This window comes from Aspergillus steynii, assembly GCF_002849105.1.
Source record: "Aspergillus steynii IBT 23096 chromosome Unknown P170scaffold_11, whole genome shotgun sequence".
NCBI lineage: Eukaryota > Fungi > Ascomycota > Eurotiomycetes > Eurotiales > Aspergillaceae > Aspergillus > Aspergillus steynii.
In genome coordinates this window covers 1,008,577-1,026,818 of record NW_020194408.1, presented here as the reverse complement: position 1 = coordinate 1,026,818, position 18,242 = coordinate 1,008,577, and the positions used below count along the sequence as shown (strand labels likewise).

At 52.9% G+C, this 18,242-nt stretch overlaps 8 protein-coding genes and 1 non-coding gene across 9 annotated transcripts; 4 read left to right on the top strand and 5 right to left on the bottom strand.

Annotated features, from left to right (window-relative positions):
- Positions 1–279: 279 nt before the first annotated feature.
- Positions 280–1,471, top strand: P170DRAFT_469008 (aryl-alcohol dehydrogenase; the record flags this gene model as incomplete). The annotated part of the gene is made up of 1 exon (XM_024852582.1): positions 280–1,471. The coding sequence occupies exon 1, from the start codon at positions 326–328 to the stop codon at positions 1,469–1,471; it is 1,146 nt and encodes a 381-aa protein (XP_024698696.1). The 5' UTR covers positions 280–325.
- Positions 1,472–2,196: 725 nt separating this feature from the next.
- Positions 2,197–2,719, bottom strand: P170DRAFT_514621 (uncharacterized protein; the record flags this gene model as incomplete). Its single annotated transcript, XM_024855229.1, has 2 exons — positions 2,197–2,552; positions 2,605–2,719. 2 exons carry the CDS (start codon positions 2,717–2,719, stop codon positions 2,197–2,199), a joined length of 471 nt encoding a protein of 156 aa, XP_024698695.1.
- Positions 2,720–4,279: 1,560 nt separating this feature from the next.
- Positions 4,280–6,396, bottom strand: P170DRAFT_419315 (GMC family oxidoreductase; the record flags this gene model as incomplete). Its single annotated transcript, XM_024847277.1, has 6 exons — positions 4,280–4,629; positions 4,676–5,279; positions 5,331–5,867; positions 5,922–6,138; positions 6,182–6,301; positions 6,359–6,396. 6 exons carry the CDS (start codon positions 6,394–6,396, stop codon positions 4,355–4,357), a joined length of 1,791 nt encoding a protein of 596 aa, XP_024698694.1. The 3' UTR covers positions 4,280–4,354.
- Positions 6,397–8,511: 2,115 nt separating this feature from the next.
- P170DRAFT_469005 (amino acid permease) lies at positions 8,512–10,544 on the top strand. Its single transcript, XM_024852581.1, has 2 exons — positions 8,512–8,875; positions 8,925–10,544. Exons 1-2 carry the CDS (start codon positions 8,653–8,655, stop codon positions 10,388–10,390), a joined length of 1,689 nt encoding a protein of 562 aa, XP_024698693.1. The 5' UTR covers positions 8,512–8,652; the 3' UTR covers positions 10,391–10,544.
- A 95-nt stretch (positions 10,545–10,639) lies between these two features.
- Positions 10,640–12,250, bottom strand: P170DRAFT_394939 (putative MFS transporter; the record flags this gene model as incomplete). Its single annotated transcript, XM_024846080.1, has 2 exons — positions 10,640–11,582; positions 11,634–12,250. The coding sequence occupies 2 exons, from the start codon at positions 12,248–12,250 to the stop codon at positions 10,640–10,642; spliced, it is 1,560 nt and encodes a 519-aa protein (XP_024698692.1).
- Positions 12,251–12,478: 228 nt separating this feature from the next.
- Positions 12,479–13,016, bottom strand: P170DRAFT_514617 (uncharacterized protein; the record flags this gene model as incomplete). Its single annotated transcript, XM_024855228.1, has 2 exons — positions 12,644–13,016; positions 12,479–12,595 (listed from the first exon to the last, which is right to left on the bottom strand). The coding sequence occupies exons 1-2, from the start codon at positions 12,926–12,928 to the stop codon at positions 12,479–12,481; spliced, it is 402 nt and encodes a 133-aa protein (XP_024698691.1). The 5' UTR covers positions 12,929–13,016.
- A 389-nt stretch (positions 13,017–13,405) lies between these two features.
- Positions 13,406–16,757, top strand: P170DRAFT_514616 (uncharacterized protein; the record flags this gene model as incomplete). Its single annotated transcript, XM_024855227.1, has 2 exons — positions 13,406–13,561; positions 14,256–16,757. 2 exons carry the CDS (start codon positions 13,406–13,408, stop codon positions 16,755–16,757), a joined length of 2,658 nt encoding a protein of 885 aa, XP_024698690.1.
- A 437-nt stretch (positions 16,758–17,194) lies between these two features.
- P170DRAFT_t216 lies at positions 17,195–17,265 on the top strand. Its single transcript has one exon. It is a non-coding gene; the product is annotated as a tRNA-Gly (tRNA).
- A 426-nt stretch (positions 17,266–17,691) lies between these two features.
- Positions 17,692–18,107, bottom strand: P170DRAFT_481335 (uncharacterized protein; the record flags this gene model as incomplete). Its single annotated transcript, XM_024853860.1, has 2 exons — positions 17,692–17,926; positions 17,965–18,107. The coding sequence occupies 2 exons, from the start codon at positions 18,105–18,107 to the stop codon at positions 17,692–17,694; spliced, it is 378 nt and encodes a 125-aa protein (XP_024698689.1).
- Positions 18,108–18,242: the final 135 nt, after the last annotated feature.

The window sequence follows — 18,242 nt, the reverse complement described above, 5'->3', positions numbered from 1 at the left end:
CGCAAGATATGGATACTCCGTATAGACCGAGAACCTCACCTCCAGCAAGCCGTAGACCACGCAATCACCAAACGCAAACTCAGCTACGGCTAAATCTGCCCCAATCAATGGATTCATCCATCGAACCGATCGCCGTCCCATGGTTCACGTCCCACTTCTCCTATTCCTTCAGCTTAGCCATCTTGCCCTAACAGCCGGGTCCCCAGCTATAAAGCCCGCCTCCCCATCCCCATCCCACTCTTCCTCTCCCCAATCTCCCACTCCTCATACCCAACCAACCCCTACTCTACCACACCAACCCACTACTCTCTACCAACCACCCAACATGGAAGCCTTCATGCCCGCCCCCTCCCCTCCCACCGAGCTGGGCCGATACCGCATCCTCTCCTCGACCGCCGGGATCCGCGTCTCCCCGCTCCAACTCGGCGCCATGTCCATCGGCTCCGCCTGGTCCTCCGCCATGGGTAGCATGGACAAAGAGTCGTCCTTCGCGCTCCTCGACGCCTTCGTCGCCGCGGGGGGCAACTTCATCGACACCGCGAACAACTACCAAAACGAAGAATCGGAGTCCTGGATCGGCGAGTGGGCCGAAGCCCGCGGGATCCGGGACCAGCTTGTGCTCGCGACGAAGTACACGGGCGAATACAAGGGCTACGAGCTGGGGAAGGGGAAGACGATCAACCACGCGGGCAACCATAAGAAGAGCTTGCATATGAGTGTGCGGGATTCGTTGACCAAGCTGCGCTCGGAGTATATCGACCTGCTGTATGTGCATTGGTGGGATTATACGACGTCGATCGAGGAGGTGATGGACTCGTTGGACGTCCTGGTCAAGCAGGGCAAGGTGCTGTATTTGGGGATTTGCAACACGCCGGCGTGGCTGGTTAGTGCGGCGAATACGTATGCGAAGATGGCGGGGAAGACGCAGTTCAGTGTGTATCAGGGACGGTGGAATGTGCTGCAGAGGGATTTCGAGAGGGAGATTATTCCGATGGCGAGGACGTTTGGGATGGCGATTGCGCCGTGGGATGCGGTTGGGGGCGGGAAGTTCCAGACGCAGAAGGCGCTGGAGGAGAGGAAGGCGAGCGGGGAGGGACTGAGGAAGCTGATGGGGTCGGAGCAGGGAGAGGACGAGGTCAGGATGAGTGAGGCACTGGCGAAGGTGGCGAGCGAGCATGGCATTGAGTCGGTGACGGCGATTGCGCTGGCGTATGTGATGAGCAAGACGACGAATGTGTTTCCGCTGGTGGGAGGGCGCAAGATCGAGCATCTGAGGGATAATATTCAGGCGTTGAGCATTCGCTTGACGGACGAGCAGATCGCGTATCTCGAGAGCGTGAGGCCGTTGGATGTCGGATTCCCGCAGAATATGCTGGGCGAGGAGCCTGGCGTGTCGGGCAAGATGGGCATGGCGTTGGCGCCGTCGGGGCAGATGTCGTTTGTGAAGTATCCCAGGGCTATTGGCTATTAGAGAGAGATTTTAATGTTTGTATCTACCTCATATACTTGGATTGAGGTTATTAAATTGCTCAAGCATTGCATTCACCTGTCACTCCTCAAAAGAACAAAGTGTCCTGTCTTATGACGCTCAGCAGCGTACATTTATAGCAGAAACCCTTCAATGGCATGTGGCAAGGTGATAATTGGAAATGGAGGGAGCCATGGCCAATGTATTCTGGGGTAATGATGACGAGTAGACTGGGAGTTTATAGAAGATTCAGGATAAAGAAGATCTTGCGTTTAGTGGAAGAATGAAGGGCCAAGATATCACGATCTACCCCTTGGATACAGCTGTAGAATAGCTGCACCAACTGTAAGTTACAAGCAACAATCGGGCCCTATCTTCTTGTAAAAAAGTAGCTCTTTTAGACTAATAGAGGATTGATGTTCGGAATAGGTCAAGTGGTTAAGGCGGTTCCGTGCTGTCATTTGTTGTCATCAAACCACAGTTTATTTTTTGTACCGTTGTAGTGATCATAAGGCTTGTTAAGTAGCGTCGGTTTATTTAGTAATGTGGAGTTACGGGCAATCTAGAACGCTCCCTAAGGAGCTAGTCAATATTTGACAGAAGGGTTTACAACCCATGATTCAGATGATTCGGTATGTAGTATTATGTGCAATTGATATTATTTATTGACAAAATGCAGTGGACGGTCAGACCATATCCACGCTATCACAGTCCTCGGGCGAAATAATTTAGCAGCCCTTGCACTCCTTAACCCACAGGGGAGTGACTTCGTAGTTGCTGTGGCCGAGACCGATGTAGGAGACCTGCTCGGGGTTCTGGGGGCTGACACCGAACAGCTGCTTACCGCCGAAGGTGAAGTAGCCGTCCTCGGACTGGCCGAAGCCGGTGAGGTTGGCCTTGTCGGGGGTGGCGCCGGAGTGAGGGACGGTCAGAGAGACGGGCTTGATGGCGTCCTCAATGACGTAAAGGTTCTGCCAGCCGGTAGGGGGGGAGCCCTCGCGAGTGTAGGTGACCTGGCCGCCGTTGCCGGACTTGAGGACCAGGATGGCGTTCTCGTTGGCGTCGGCGCCGATGAGGACGTGGGCTGTGACGGGTCAGTTGCGGTCGCTCCATGCAGATGTCAGGGCATCACGTACATCCGTCGGTAAGGGCGGTCTTTCCACCCTCAGCAACGAGGGTGAAAGCCTCGGGGAGAGAGGCGGCCAGAGTGGCGGCGACGAAGGAAGAGACGGCGGCGATGGAGAGCTTCATTGTGATTGAGGATTGGATTGATTTGAGATGAATCGGAATGGATTGAGAGAGAGGCAGGCTTCCAGTCGGGGGTATTTATACCAGGTTCCCCAGGAACAACCTCATCCCTCATCCCTCATCAGTCATCACACAATCCCGCAGCGAAGCTGAAGTGGAGCCATGTCTCAGTCGTTCCTGCTGGGATCGGATATTTGCTCCATTTATCCGATTCCCATTTTCTGGAATCAACCAGCCGCCAAGAATAGCATGATCAGCGGCCGTTCCAGCAAAAACCAATAGTCTATTTTCGGACGCCCATGAGTTCTCCTGGAAAGTTCGGGCGGCAATAGGGGACGATTCCGTGAAATGCTGGCAAGAGGAAAGCTCCGTCAGGAAACTGGAAATAGACCGGCCACGACAAAAGACAGCAATGATCGACGCAATGTCGTCACTAGCTTCTCCGCTGCCAGCGACACTAGTCTCACATCCCCACCAAATGTCTCATGGGATTTCCTGGAGAGCCGGCTTAGCCTAGTCCACGTCGTGCAGAGCATGAGTCGGAAGAATCGGCCCAAGGTTCGCTGTGCTGCGCCTTTGAGACATGCATGTTCTTTCTTGGAGCGTGCAGGGATCCCATGTCACCACGACCGTCGGAAGCAAGTGTCGGATGAGGTCTCACCGACTTCCCAGTTGTTGAGGCCGAATTTTCGAGCCATCGTCGAGGTTCGTTGGAAGTTGAACTATTGAACGTTCGGGCGAAGTTGCCGGTTTGACGCGAATGTCTCGATTGCATCGTTTGCACTCCCGTTGCCTGAGGTCTCCAGGCAGCACTGAAGCATCTGCAATGTTGAAGTCATACTCCATTCTCCGTGAGACTGGGCAACTTCGGCCTGTCAACTTGATCTGACAAGCCTCGGAAAGGGGGAATAGCCAGCGGATGGCTGGATCCACCCAGCCGGATGTCTCACTCACTCTCCACGATCTCAACCTGCAGGATGTGGCTGGTTGGCGCAGTGGCGAGGCTTGCGAGCGATTTAGCAGAGGACTGTCGGACCGATTAGCTCCGTTTCATCTATTTTTGCTCGCAGTAATGCTGTCCTGAGCGAATCAGCTTTCGTACTCGTGTTTTAATTCGACTGTCTGGAGTTGCCCAGAGACATTCAGTCATCACAGCGTCATATTGAATATTTGACCAGTCGAATGCAAAAGCCCTGGGTACCTGTTGCCTACACATCATACGGGGTAAACGCCAATGTCTTGGATTATGTGGCGACTCCAACTTGACTGGTTGGAGACGGGACCCAGGCGTCTTAGCTACATGGAATTGCTGGCATGGTGTGATAGGAGCAACGAAGGCTGGATTGTGGAATAGCATATTCATTATTCACATTCACGCATGTTCCTGCGGTGTCTATTGCTACATGGTCCACAAAAGACGGAATACCACGGGAATCAACATCAGGTTGAGAATCCCGAGGACCTTGCGTTGAGACCTGTCCATTCAACAACCTTCAGACAACTTCCTGGTCAAGAAAGACCTCGCCAGATCATTACGCGATAAAGACAGTGGACCTTCTCAACCTTCATAGCAAGACATCTCCATCGACTATGAACCTTAGACAGAAAGCATAGACTTCGTAACTCTCAACATAGCCCCTAGAGATGTGCCCGGGTAATCGCCATCCCCTGTCTCTCCCCCTGTCTCCTTCTCTCACCTGTCCTTCCTTCATTCCACGTTTCCTTGATGAAGTCCGCACATCGCTCACCAATCCCGTACGCTGTCATCTGCGTGTGTCCGCCACAAAGCACCGGCATCGCGCTCGTGTCTGCTACTCGGAGGCCGGCAACCCCTTTCACGCGGAGTTTGTTATCCAGCACCGCCATTGGATTGTCGTCGCTGCCCATGGCACATGTCCCGGATGCGTGGTAGCCTGTTTTCATCAACACGGTACAATCATCATTTGACATGGAACTTACACGTCGTGGCATTCTCCTTGACATACGGCACCCATTCCTCGCGGGTCTTATACGTATGATGCGAGAGATTCGGCGGCCATGACCCCTTCACAATATCCTTCGTTCCGGCGCCCTGCATCACAATCTCGTTGCCAAAGCGGCACGCCTCCGACAGCACCAGCAGATCCATCGGGTCGGCCAGATAGTTGCAGTCCACGACCGGGTTCTCCGTCGGGTCTTTCGACTTCAGCGTGACGGTTCCGCGAGACTTGGGGGCGAACAGCTCGGCGATCATCGAGAACGCGTGTTTGTTGTTGATCGGGAACTGGTCGAATTGCTTCGGACCGCCGTAGCATTCGGTGGTAAAGAACTCGATGTTTGGTTGTTTAGGCGTTAGGCCCATCGGGTCTCGTCCTGGTTCTCGCGGGGCGTTCTTCCACAGCGGCTCGTTTTTAAGGCGGTCGTCGAGACGCGCGAATGCAAAGCAGCCGAAGGGGAATGTCGAGAGGAACCCGGACTTGTGCTCCTTCCATTGGGCGTAGGTCTTTTCGAAGTTGTTCTCGTGGTAGACGTGGTGGTCGTTGGTTAGGCCTGGTTTTTCGGTCTCGTAGAACATGAATACGATCTGGTCAGGTCTTGTTAGCATGGATGAGCTATAGGATCAGGGGATACTAACCAGATGATCCATCAGGTTCTTGCCCACACCTGGTAAGTCGACGCTGCATGGGATTCCGATATCCTCCAGCTCCTGACGGGCCCCGATACCAGATCGCATGAGCACAGCCGGACTGCAATAGGCTCCTCCCGAAATGATGACTTCCTTCCGGGCTTTGAAAGTCCGTGACGAGCCATCGGGAAAAACCCCTACTGCCCCTGTTGCCCGTGGGCCATTCGCACCTTGCTCCAGGATTACGCGGTCGACCGTAGTGTCGGTCAGGATGGTGACATTGGCCCGATGGTACTCCTTCGTTATGAAGTCGGCGGACGTCGATCGAATTCCTTTATGCACTGTCCGCATCACATGGCCGCATCCGTGGGGAGTCTCCCCTGTACTGAACATATCATGATCAAGTGGGAGGCCCTGCGAGACGAAGGAGTCCAGAATCAAGTTGCCGATGGGAGCCAGGTCGTGCGGTTCAGTATGTAGCGGGCCCGAGAATCCATGGCTTTTTATATCTGCCTGATGCCAGTCTTTCGGATGGAAAGTCTCTGCCTGAGATCTGTTAGATATACCGAAGACCTGCTGGGGATATAGATATATAGATACCTTCTTCATAGCCGCAAACACTTCCGATCCACTCCATCCCTCCAGACCCCAATCGTCAAAGTCCTGCGGACTTCCTCGCACGCACAGCGTGCCATTGCAGCCCGAAGAGCCACCCAGGAAACGTCCGCGACTCAGCTTGACCTGTCGATTATCGACTCCCTTCATCGAAGGCGTGACGATGTTCCAGTCCGTCTCCGAGTCGAAGTTATTCGACCATCTGCCGGGTTAGCTGGGATCACCCCCGTCGATGGATGACATACCCGCCGGCCATGTGCACATTCTCCAAATCCTTATTATGCTGTCCTGCCTCGATGACCAGGATGCGAACATTGGAGTTCTCCGCTAATCGACCTGCGACCACACAGCCGGTGGTGCCTCCCCTGTGAACATCAGCCATACCACTCATCATACAACCCATTGCATAAACCTCAACTCACCCGCAAATAACATAATCATAAACGTCGTTGGAATCCATAAGATGCATAACCACAGCTCAAACAGGCACGTATCCACCAACCCAGAACTGAGCACCCCAGGCCATCTTATATACCTCTCGCCTCGGCCGACCGATCAGGCAGATCATCGCGGGGAAGAGGATCCGCTATGCCGCGATGGCGGAGCCAGAAATGAGGGGAGGACGCAGGAGTGGCTGCACAGATAACGCATGCTGGATTCTCATTCGCGCTGGTACGCGCATCATGCCTCGTATCCAGGCTTACTGTGACAGGGAGTGAGGACCAGCGGAATGCAACCAGCGGAAGACGTTCCGTCAGCGTCCTTCTGCAGCGGCGATATAAACTCTGTTGGTCCTACTGAACTCAATGTCGCTTTTGTCTGGGGAAAGGAAGGTTCATGTCTCGTTCTGAATGGGTGGATGGGATGCGTCTCTCCGCACAGCCTCCGCCTCCGCCTTCCGTGTGTCGATCCACGGGCAGACTCATTAATGAGGCACGGCTGGTTGGTCGACGATGGACGGGCCGGGGAATGTGGGCTGGGGTACTATATAGCGAGAGCTCTATTCACTATTACCCCCTTCGTATGCCGATTGCTATCGATCTGCCTATACTATACATGAGGTATTCGGCTGCATCACTTCCGCGATATTCCGCGCGGAGATCACGGCACTAGATTGATGGTCCAAATTTACATTCTTGTTCCTGAGATTTGCGAGGGCACTTACTCAGTAGCGATCGCTCAGTCTGGACTCCTCAGATCCCGATTCTCGAGGAAAAGAAAAGAAAATAAGCTGAGTTGTGAGCCACTGACGTATCTGGCCGGTCTTGTGAGCGGAACGGATTCCGAATTTCCGCCATCGCAGATTCATCCGCTGGTTCCCCCGTGGGGTATGATCCTGGGGACACGGCTCCAAAGATGTCAATTTTGGATTTACTATGGTTAGCTTTGGAATGAGCAGGTATTCGGCACGGTTGAGACCAAGTTCGCATCTTATTATGGGGGTGTTCTGCTACTGATCAACCTGCGGGGTTCTGTTTTCTCGGTTTTTCTAAAAGACTTTTTATTTACGATGATTGAGAGTTGAGGAGACTCTCTGAGTAGTGGCATTTGCTGAAAGGCCCCTTGCCTTGCTGGTTAAAAGAGTCAATACACCACCAGATTCCGGTGAAATCCGATCAAAGCCAACATATATATCTACCCCACCTGCACCTCATACACCATATAAACACGACTACCAACGAATATGCATTTGTGTAAAGCAGGTCTAGGTTGAGTAGCGATATATATCCCACAACGCACTACTAAACCCCTGATTATTGCATAGTATTATTGAATATTGATTGGAAGAAGAGAGAATGAAAAGAAAGGAAGACCCGGTAACACTATATTAATATTGCCCGATATAGGTTAGTGCAGTGCCAAGACACACCTTGCATTCCACCGGCCAATGATTTTCATTCTTCCCTCAGAGTGAGCAAATGACTTTTGCTGTGTTGTTCCAACGCAAGTTTATCAGTTCCCTTCTCTTCAAAGGTCATACCGTGCTAGCCCCGATCCACAGTGCTTTCACATGCCCTACGGAGTACTCCGTAATTGCAGCTCGTCCATTGACGACCAAGTTGTGTGGAGTGGCGGATCCCCTCAAGTATAACCCAGCTCGATCGATGGTGCAGGAAAATTCTCGACCCTCTTATCGTCCGAGGGATACTGCATACTCCGTATAACGTCAGTCCGAAGGTCGGAGGGGCATCACTCCCAGCCCTAAGCCCTAATCTCCTCTTCCGGCGGCCGTTTGCAGCGGCCTGAAAAATCCGGCGACCGCGTCTTGGCAAGGCTTGGTGGCGCCAGACCCACTCGTTGCTCGAGTTTTTCCTCTTGCCAAAGCTTCAGTCACCACCGGAAATGCATTCAATTCAAGCCATCAGAAGTCCATTCGGCCTGCCATCGGGCTAATGCAAGACTGCCCTCCATCCCAGAGCATTCCAACTGTCTGCATCTTCTCACAGGACGAAATGACCGAGTGCTGCTCGACGGCGGATCTCTTTACCTAATAGTTTGGCCTCGGGTGGGTTTTTGCCGCCGCAGTCCATATCGGCTGGTCGGCGCCCTCGGACGCGTTCCATGTCAGAGGGGCAAAAAAAAAAAAAAAAAAAAAAAAAGATCCAAACCTTGTCGGCCTTCTTTTCCCTGAGTCAATCGCTCGTGTTGACATCTTCATTTTGACACTCCTCACCAGCCCTCTCCCCCCTCCTATACAGACTGCCACCGGCCCACAATGGCCCCCGACGAGGTCACCGAGGCACCTCAGGTTGAAATCACCGCCGCCGATCCTCCGACCTCGGGCAAAGGAAAATTCGGCATCAAGGCCTTTGGCAAGAAGGACAAGTCCGCGAACGCCCAGGAGCAGGACGTCGAAAAGGACGGCATGGGGGGTGACACGCCCGAGCCGGAGCTGCAGCGGAAGCTGAAGAGCAGACACTTGCAGATGATTGCCATCGGTAGGCCAGACATTCCTGTGCGACCGGCAGACCTGTACTGACCAGATAGGTGGAACGATTGGAACTGGTCTCTTTATCAGCAGTGGAACGGCCATCGCGAACTCCGGACCGGCCGGAGCGCTGATTGCCTACATCTTCGTCGGATCTATCGTCTATTCGGTCATGACCTCGCTGGGTGAAGTCGCGACGTACATCCCTATCCCCGGATCGTTCACCACCTACGCTGCGCGCCTGGTCGACCCCAGCTTGGGTTTCGCCATGGGATGGATTTACTGGTTTAACTGGGCTTCGACGTTTGCGGTTGAATTAACGGCGACGGGTCTGATCATTCAGTTTTGGGACAAGGACCTGTCGATTGCCATCTTTATTGCCATCTTCTGGGTGCTGATCACCTTGCTCAATTTCCTCCCGGTGGGATTCTACGGAGAGCTCGAATTTTGGTTCTCGTTGATCAAGGTCATTACGGTCCTGGGTTTCATGATCTTTGCCATCTGCATCGATGCTGGTGTCGGACAGCAAGGATACCTCGGGTTTAAATACTACCACACCCCCGGCGCCTTTGCTCCTTATCTGATCGAGAACAACGATGCGACGGCCAAGTTCGTGGGTTTCTGGGCCGTGTTGATCCAGGCCGGTTTCTCCTACCAGGGAACCGAACTTGTGGGTGTTGCCGCCGGTGAGACCGAGAACCCCCAGGTCACCGTCCCGTCCGCCATCCGCAAGACGTTCATCCGGATTCTCGTCTTCTTCGTGCTCACCATCTTCTTCATCGGTCTTCTCGTTCCCTACGATAACCCAAACCTCATCTCGGACACCAACGACGCATCGGCTTCCCCCATGGTGATTGCGGCCAATCTGGCCGGCGTCAAAGTCCTGCCCCACATCATCAACGCCGTGCTTCTTACCGTCGTCCTGTCTGCCGCCAACTCGAACGTCTACAGTGGCAGTCGTGTGCTCCTGGGTCTCGCGCAGGAGGGCTTCGCCCCCAAGATCTTCGGCTGGGTCACCAAGAAGGGTGTCCCTTGGATCAGTGTCACATTCACCGCCCTGTTCGGTCTTCTGGCGTTCATGAACGTCTCCAACTCCGGTGGTACCGTCTTCAACTGGCTCGTCAACATCTCCGGAGTCGCTGGGTTCATCTGCTGGTGCTCCATCAACCTCAGTCACATCGCATTCATGCGTGCGCTCAAGGCGCGGGACCTGTCCCGCGACACGCTACCCTACAAGGCCATCTGGCAGCCGTGGTTGGCCTACTACGGACTCTTCTTCAACACCCTGATTATCCTGACGCAGGGATTCACCGCGTGGATTCCCACCTTCAACGTCTCCGATTTCTGGGTCGCTTATATCTGCCCCATTCTGTTCGTCATTCTCTACCTCGGCCACAAGCTCGTCTACCGCACTTCGTTCGTGGACCCCTTGCAGGCGGATCTGGACACCGGGCGGCTGCAGAACTTCTCGTGGGAGACGTCGACTCCCAAGACGTGGCAGGAGCGCATCCGGGAGAGAATTTAGATAGAATTAATGTTTAAGGTGTTGTATGAGGTCGATGTACGGGGTATGTGTAACGATGCGAAGTTGATGCATTATGGAGTTTGGTGTTTGATTTGCCGTTGTCCATTGCATGGCTTAGTCGATTCTAGCATATATTATTTCAATTGTTAATATCATCCTGCCTTGGCTATTACCAGTAACACTGCTTCGTTAAATTCCAACATAACCTCGGTCTATCGCATCCAGGACCTCATTGCAATCTCCATCCAACTAATAAATATAAACAAACTCATCATTCTCCCGATCCGTCATATCGACGAACGCATTCCTCCCCAACTCCGTCCCTCCCTCCCCATCTTCCACCACCTCCTCACTAACCTCATACCCCGACTGCATCGACCGATCCACAATCCGGGCCGGCTTCCCATTCCTCACCCGCCTCTTCTCCTGCATCCTATTCAACACCCACAGATTCCCCCACTGCGCACCCACCACCGCGACCATCGCCGCAAAGATGCCCAAACAAGCCCGCAACCCAGGCAGATACGCCGGGGCATCATCCTCGCTGAAAAGCAGCGGCCCCACAATATTCCCCGCCGCCGCAGCCGCATTGAAAAAGGACATGATGATGGACTTCTTGGTCGTGCCGGCCGTATTCCCCACGATCCAAGTCACAATAAGCGGGTTCCCACCGAACAGGAACGAAAGGAGATAATACCCGGCCATGAGGGCGCCCTGCTCGCTGTCCTCTCTAGGAACCGCATACAAAATGGCCAGCCCCGCGACAACCGGGATCATGAAACTAGCCAGCACGACTGATTTCAGCGCGGCCTTTTGCGCCAGCCAGCTGGAGAACAGGATGATGAGGAACTGCAGCGCCCCGAAGGGCATGTTCAGCAGGGTGGTTTTGAACTTGTCGAAGCCCAGCCCGGAGATGATCAGGGGGCCGAAGACGTTGGTGACGGAGGCGCCGACGTTGAGGAGGAACGCGGCGGCGATCCAGAGGTAGGTTTTGGGTTCCAGCCCGGCCTCGACAACTTGGTGCATTTTGAACTCGCGCGTGCCGCTGCCGGTTTGGTTGGCGCGGAGACGTTCCATGGCTTGCAACTTTTCTTGGTCGTTGAGGAAGCGCGCGGAGGGGATGTCGTTGTCGAGTTTCCAGTAGAGGATGGGGGTGGAGATGACGGTGATGAGGCCGCAGACGAGGAAGAGGCTATGATAGGTTAGTATGGGGCGGGCTTCAGAGTGGGCACAGGGGACATACAGTTGCCATTCCTTCAGCGGACCGGACTGCACATGGCCCAGGCCGTATGAGAGGATGGCAGCCAGAACGGTGGCAATCCCGTTGGTGCTGTACCAAGCGGCGACGCGCAACGGCTGCTCGGCACGCCGATACCACTGACTCGTGATGATACTGAACAGGGGAAGACAGCCGGCCTCGAAGAGTCCGAGCAAGAAGCGCGTGGCCATGAGACCTTCGAAGCTCTTACAGGCCGCCATAGCGGCTTGCGCGATGCCCCATCCAGCGGCCAACACGGGCATGAGGATACGATGAGGGACTTTGACAATGAGATAGGACGAGAAGGGCTGCCAGGCCAGCTGGGCGATGGGGGCGATCGACCCGACCAGAGAGTACTGGTTTCCCGTGAGGTTGGCGTCTTCTTTGAGGCCGAAGTTGGCTCCATACCCGAGGACGGATTTGTCAAGAATCTGCATCAGATATGTCCAGCACAGGATGACCAGGATGATGGAGTCGGTCTTTCTCCGAATCCGCCTGTTGTCATCTTCTGTGAGGGGGACCCGAATGTCGTGGATCTGGTTGATATCGGCTGGCTTCATGGGGTCTTCATTGTGGGTGGCATCTGGCTTGTTTTGCGCCATGGTGGACGATGAATACGATGACGATGATAGAAGGTGACAGACAGACACGGGCACTCCGGACACGCCTCATATATTAGATAAAACAGCATATGTCTATCTGGCACCCCCACGGATTTTGGGGACGTTACTAACACAAGTTATCGAGCGAATAGCATGCCATCCGACGCCACAGAATGACAAGGATCTTCAAGGGTTGGCGATCATCCCCCGCATTTCGTGCACCCCCACTCATGGGCCGACGGCATATTCCATCTTCATCTCCACGCGCAGGACACGCTCGGCCTCATGAAGGTAGGCATAGAATTTCCCCGCGTCCTTCATGAAGATCTTGCTCCTAACCCAGTCCTAGTTGCCGACGATATACTGGGCCATTTTCGCCCTCGATAACATCACGTTAGTCCGCTTGGTAGATTGGAGGAACCCGACGCCGCCGATATTACGTGTGGTTAGCACAATGACTGCGTCGGCCTCGGAGCCTTGAGATGCGTCGACAGTCTGGACCCTGGGGCGGATCAGGCTCTCGGGATATTTTTGGTCCCTTATCTTTTTAACCAGGGCCACTTGAGCCCGGTATGGGGACATGATGAGGATATCTTTAGCGCCCCTTTTCCTGAAGGCGTTTAGCAAGTATAATCCCAAGCTCAGCCTCCCGGGGATGATACAAAGATCCTGAAGCATCTTTTTTCGTGTCGCCTTTGGTATGCTTAAGGTGGAGGAAGTGGGAAGCCCCCGGAATAGTTCAGGTCGTGTTCCCAAGTTGGACCACAAGGGGGTTTGTCAGGTTGATTTCAGTTGCATGGTCAATATGCAGGCCAGAGGCTGTATAGCAGGTAGCCTTATCCTATAAACCGAGTATACCAGGCGTAAAGGAGGTTTAATAAAACCCCCTATTAAAAAACAATATTCATATAGAATGACTCAAAGGTCTGCTGCCTAAATCCCCTTTTTTCCCAACCGCCACCACTGATCTCAACTCCACTTCCTCCCCTCCCCTCGCCTCAACTTCAACCTCTTCCTTCGCCTATTGTGAGCGCTTTTGGTTTATCAAAACACTCTTGCGGCAAACAGCAGATGCTGGTGCCAAGTTCTTATCACGATGCCTACCTCTCACCTTCATGGCAAACAGCAGAAGCTGGCGCCAGTTCAATGGCCGCGATGTCGATCCTTACTCCTACCCAACAACCTGCCTCTTCTACCTCCGACCAGGATCCCTCAACCACCATGGGTCCTGCAGATGAGCTCCTTGACCTGCAGCGGCATCAGCTGGTCACGCAGCTGCTAAGTGCTATGGAAGAGCCTGAAACCACTTCGGTCACATGGGATTCCCGCGATCAAGGCTCCCAGCCCTTTCCTTTGCCGTCTTTCCTCCAGCATATTGAACGGCCAACCCTTTGCAAAGCTGGCATCTGGCACCCCCACGAATTTTGGGGGCGTTGCTGACACAGCCTATTGAATGGCACGCCATCCAATACCACAAAATCACGAGAATCTTCAAGGGTTGGCGATCATCCACCAATATGCATCCCCCGCATTTCGTGTTACCCCCACGGGCCCCCCGCGTGGGACTCCCGGTAGAAACAGGCCATGCCAGATGAGCTGTCACTTCTGGACTTTTAGTGCCCGGTGGGATTTCTCATCCCGATCCGATCTGTTGCCGAGTTCGTCGCTGGGTTCAAGAGGTAAGCCAAGGTCGCTGGCCGGGGTGATACTGTTGGACGAATAACAATATCCTAATCTTTTTTAGTCTTGACTCTTGAGCATCTATGATAGAACAAAGCAACAGTTTGAAATGTCAGCAAGAACCCCGACAAACTTGCCAAACCCACCTGGAATTATACGCTTCATAATATATTCGGACTCGGCTTCTCATCAGCTGTCATCGTCTGATATCAGCCCCCTTCTTGGTATACAATATCACCGGGATGAGCCAGCGCACAGTCAAATGCTTGGCGTGTTTTTGGCCGCCCACTTCGGCCTTCCCACTGCGCATACACCAGTGTCCTAGGCTACTAGCCCAATCATGGACTTGTCGGACGCCGTGTACAGATTTGATCCTTTTAGCGAAGAGGCGGCCAAGTATGACAGCGATAAGAATGACGACCTGATCAACCAGATCAATTGGGAAGACCCTTCCTCCTTTTTCGAGAACCTGAACCTGCCCCGACCGCTGTCTTATCCGAGTGCAGATGAGGTCCGCAAAGAGAGCTACGAGAGATCCACTAAGGTCTTGTCGGCCTGGGAATCTCTGAGCAAGATTGTTGAACGTCATGAAGACCGCATCCAGAAGCGATGGCGCCAGAAATCGCAGCCTAAGCGCCGCCAGGTCCTTCTCGCCATTTGGCCGGATGTGCCCAAGATGCATCGTCCTGATTTCCATGCCTTCAAGAGAGGTCTGCGGGAGGAGGCGCGAGACTCCTATCTCTGGCCTTATATCAACCTGGAGGACTTGGAAAAGCCAAGACCCTTGCTTTTGTTCCTCAATGCCCGTGGCCGCCAGCACCCGCGCAGTTTCGTGCACGCCGATTTCAATGCCCAGGATCTTGGCCATGGCTCCGGCGTGGTGAGAAGCGCCTTTCTCAACCTGCATACGATGATGTTTACCGGAGGAACCACCCCGGAAACATACGGAAGGCTGATACCCTGGGGCGAGAGCATGGACAACGAGGCGATGAGATGGGCGTCTAATGGGCAAGGATTCCACCCTGGGTTTGGTTTGCTGGCCCTGGAAATCCAACAGCGACTGTATGAGTTTCTTCTGGAGTGCTGCTACCAACTGCTTCATGACATTCCTCGGGAATCTCTGATTGCCGATTTCCCGGTGCTCCCGGAGCTCACGGTCAAAGACGAGGGTGATTGGACTTCACTAACCGCCATTGCGGGGGACGCACCTTATCGTCTTCCGGCCAGCCTGGACCTGCAATCGCTTGAGGATCTGGTCGATGCGAAATACTCTGCGGCAGAGGACCATCTCTTAGCACTACGCGAAGACCCTGGATACTTTGCCGATGTTGTGAATCACTATCGGGAGCACCGCCAGGAGATTCTTCGAGATACCAACGGAAAACTTCATCCAACCCTGAATCCGTACCCTCATACTCTGTTCTGGAATCGTGTTCTGCAGAATGTGGTCGCGGAAGCTTATCTAGGCCTCGAAACATGGGACAGTCTTCGCGCGCTTCTCACCAACCTGCGTCAACTTCAATCCAAATATGCGGACCGCATTTCTCCAGAAAAGGATCTCCCGAAGGAGTTCTACGATGAACTCGTCAAAGTTCGTTACTTCCTCGAGCAACTTACCTCCGGCCCGGTTGGTCAACTGAAAGCTGCCGTCCCTGCCTCCCCACCGTTGCGATCGCTATTTGAACGAGAACCCCAAATTCCCGGAACCTCGAAAATGCGAGTGTCGTCGCGGCCGCACCGAACCATGACCGATGCTCAAAGCGAGCTGCTGTGGATACTCGAAACTCTTTGGGGCGATAGTCGGATCTTACAACTTGCTGGTCGAAAGACTCTCATGGATATACTCGATCGTCTGGTTCAAAGTGACCCGAAGAATCGCGACCTGATTTCTTCACGAGTTGCTATTATTGTTTCCGACCTGTCTGTCCTCTCTGAATGTCTGTACCAGATCGAACTTTATCATCCTTCGGCGGCAACATTCGAAAGTGGCTTCGCCGGCCGATCAGAGGAGATAAGAAAAGCATACGCCGCCATGGTCAGAGGCTGGGAGAAATTCCTCATTCCTTTTGAAGGTACCCGTCTCGGAGATATCGGTGCGCCAGAAAAGGATCTTTTCTATTACCCTGTTGAAAAACGACGGAATAAACAGAATGTCGAACTCATGCAATTTGCGGAGCGGAATTTGGACGCCTTCTGGGCCGTTGTCGACAGACATATACCCGTGAAGCGCGGAATAACACGACGCAACGCGACCTATCTCGCGCTTTCCCGGATTTCCGGAAAGCTTCAGAGAACGGCGGATTGGGTCGAGCCGGCCAAGAAACCATCGCAGAAGAAACCATTCGATCAAAACGTTGCAGATCGTCAATTTGAACTGGAGTACCGCAGCGAGAAAACCACTGACTCATCCGCACCCACAGGGCCCAAAAAGAAACAGAAAGCTCGCGGAAAGGCCGCTGTTTCTGAAACCCCCGTCGAACCAGAACCAGGACTCCCACCGCAGGTCGATACCCAGCCCACCTTCCACGTCGACAAACGATCTTTGAAAGTTTTCCCGACGCTGTTCTTCCAGCCGTCGCAAACCGCTCAGCCAGGAGAGGTTGCCCGGAATGACTTCCTTTACGCTATGGGTGGTACCGCATTTTCTGTACAAAAGCTGTACGGTTCGGTGTGGCAGTTTACTCCGAGGAATTTGGACGTCGAGCGCAGCATTCAGTTCCACGAACCGCATCCTGTCGCTAAGATCCCTTTCCAATATGCGAGGCGGATTGGACGACGGTTGAGTCGGACTTATGGTTGGCATGGAGGGATGTTTCCTCCTGTTTAGTCGAGATTAGGGAAGTTGTACGAGCTGTTTATAGAAAGACTGCATATAAACTGGAAGGCGACTGTATCTTCTATAGATTAAAGCCATTAACGCAATACCTCATCAATTCTCACCGTAAATATTACTGCAATACTAGTGATAAGGGTCAGGGGTTGGTCCCAAATCGCTCTGATTGACCCGGGATATCATGCGGAGGAAAAGGGTTCGGACCGTAACCGATCAGACGACCATATTATCATTCGGAGTATCTTGAATAGTTTCAATTAGATGGGTCCTGTGACTAGGAATGTTGATGACACACCCTGCCTTATGTTTACTCCTGTCAGTAGTCCTGTGGCTATGGACCCGTCTCCCACCGTATCCTGAGGCTTGCTTTTATCCTGAATTCTGAACGTGATCATGATGTATCACTTTAGGATAGGTTTATTTTATCTCCAGCATCATTGGTCTAGTGGTAGAATTCGTCGTTGCCATCGACGAGGCCCGTGTTCGATTCACGGATGATGCATTCTTTTTTTTTTTCTTTTTCCAACACCTGTATGTTGTTTACTGCTTCATTTAGCCCTGCCGCGACCCACTCATTGACTGGGATAGTGGCATGCTTTGAAAGTATGGTAGCTGATAACATAGTTAAGCGGTCCTTGTAGTAAGGGGTAGCATTCTACTCTCCCACATGAGAAACAGACATAAGAATCATTTCCTTCATTAATCTTTCTAGCCTTTCTTATTATATCCTATGAAGTTAGTTAATACGAAGCTTTAGAATTATAATATAGCACGGAAGCTATCTGCAGGCATGTTTGCAGTTCCTATCCATTGAACTTGTTACCCATATAACCCACTACTTTCGAATGTTCAGTACGTATAACCATAGATTTATGAAGGTAGAAAAGAAGATAGGTGGAAATAGTGAAAAAAAGAGAAAAAGAAAAGACTAAACCCGGTGCAACGCAAACTGCACCTGGCATCGATCGTTTAGCCCATTCTCGACAATCTCAATCCAACTGACGGAGCTGTCATCCGAGTCACCCTTATTGTTGACCTTGGCTGTCCAGATTGACTCGACATACCCGCCCGCCTTGACAACAAGTTCCTGGAGCTTGGTGGATGTGGCTTTGGGACCCGCCACCTTGAGGTCATATTCGTAGTACGTAGACAAAGTGCCCAGCCTTGCGGGGGTGGGCAAAACCCTAATGTAACCACATACGCTTGCAGGGCTTGGTCATGGGTCTGGAAGTCCCCCCGGACCTTGCTGTGCAGTCGGTGGGCATAGTCGACATAAGGTAGCTTCGTGAGGGCTTTAGTTGCTTTCACGGCCTCGGCGAAAACCTGCTCCATGTCGTCGGACATTGTATCGCTGCAAGTGGTTCAAGGCGGCTAGAGTAGCTTGTTTAAGGGATATTCTTGGACTAAGATCTCTTGTTTGTTTGAAGGATGAAAATGATTGAGAATGGAAGAAGAAGTTGTTGCTCGCTTTATACCTCT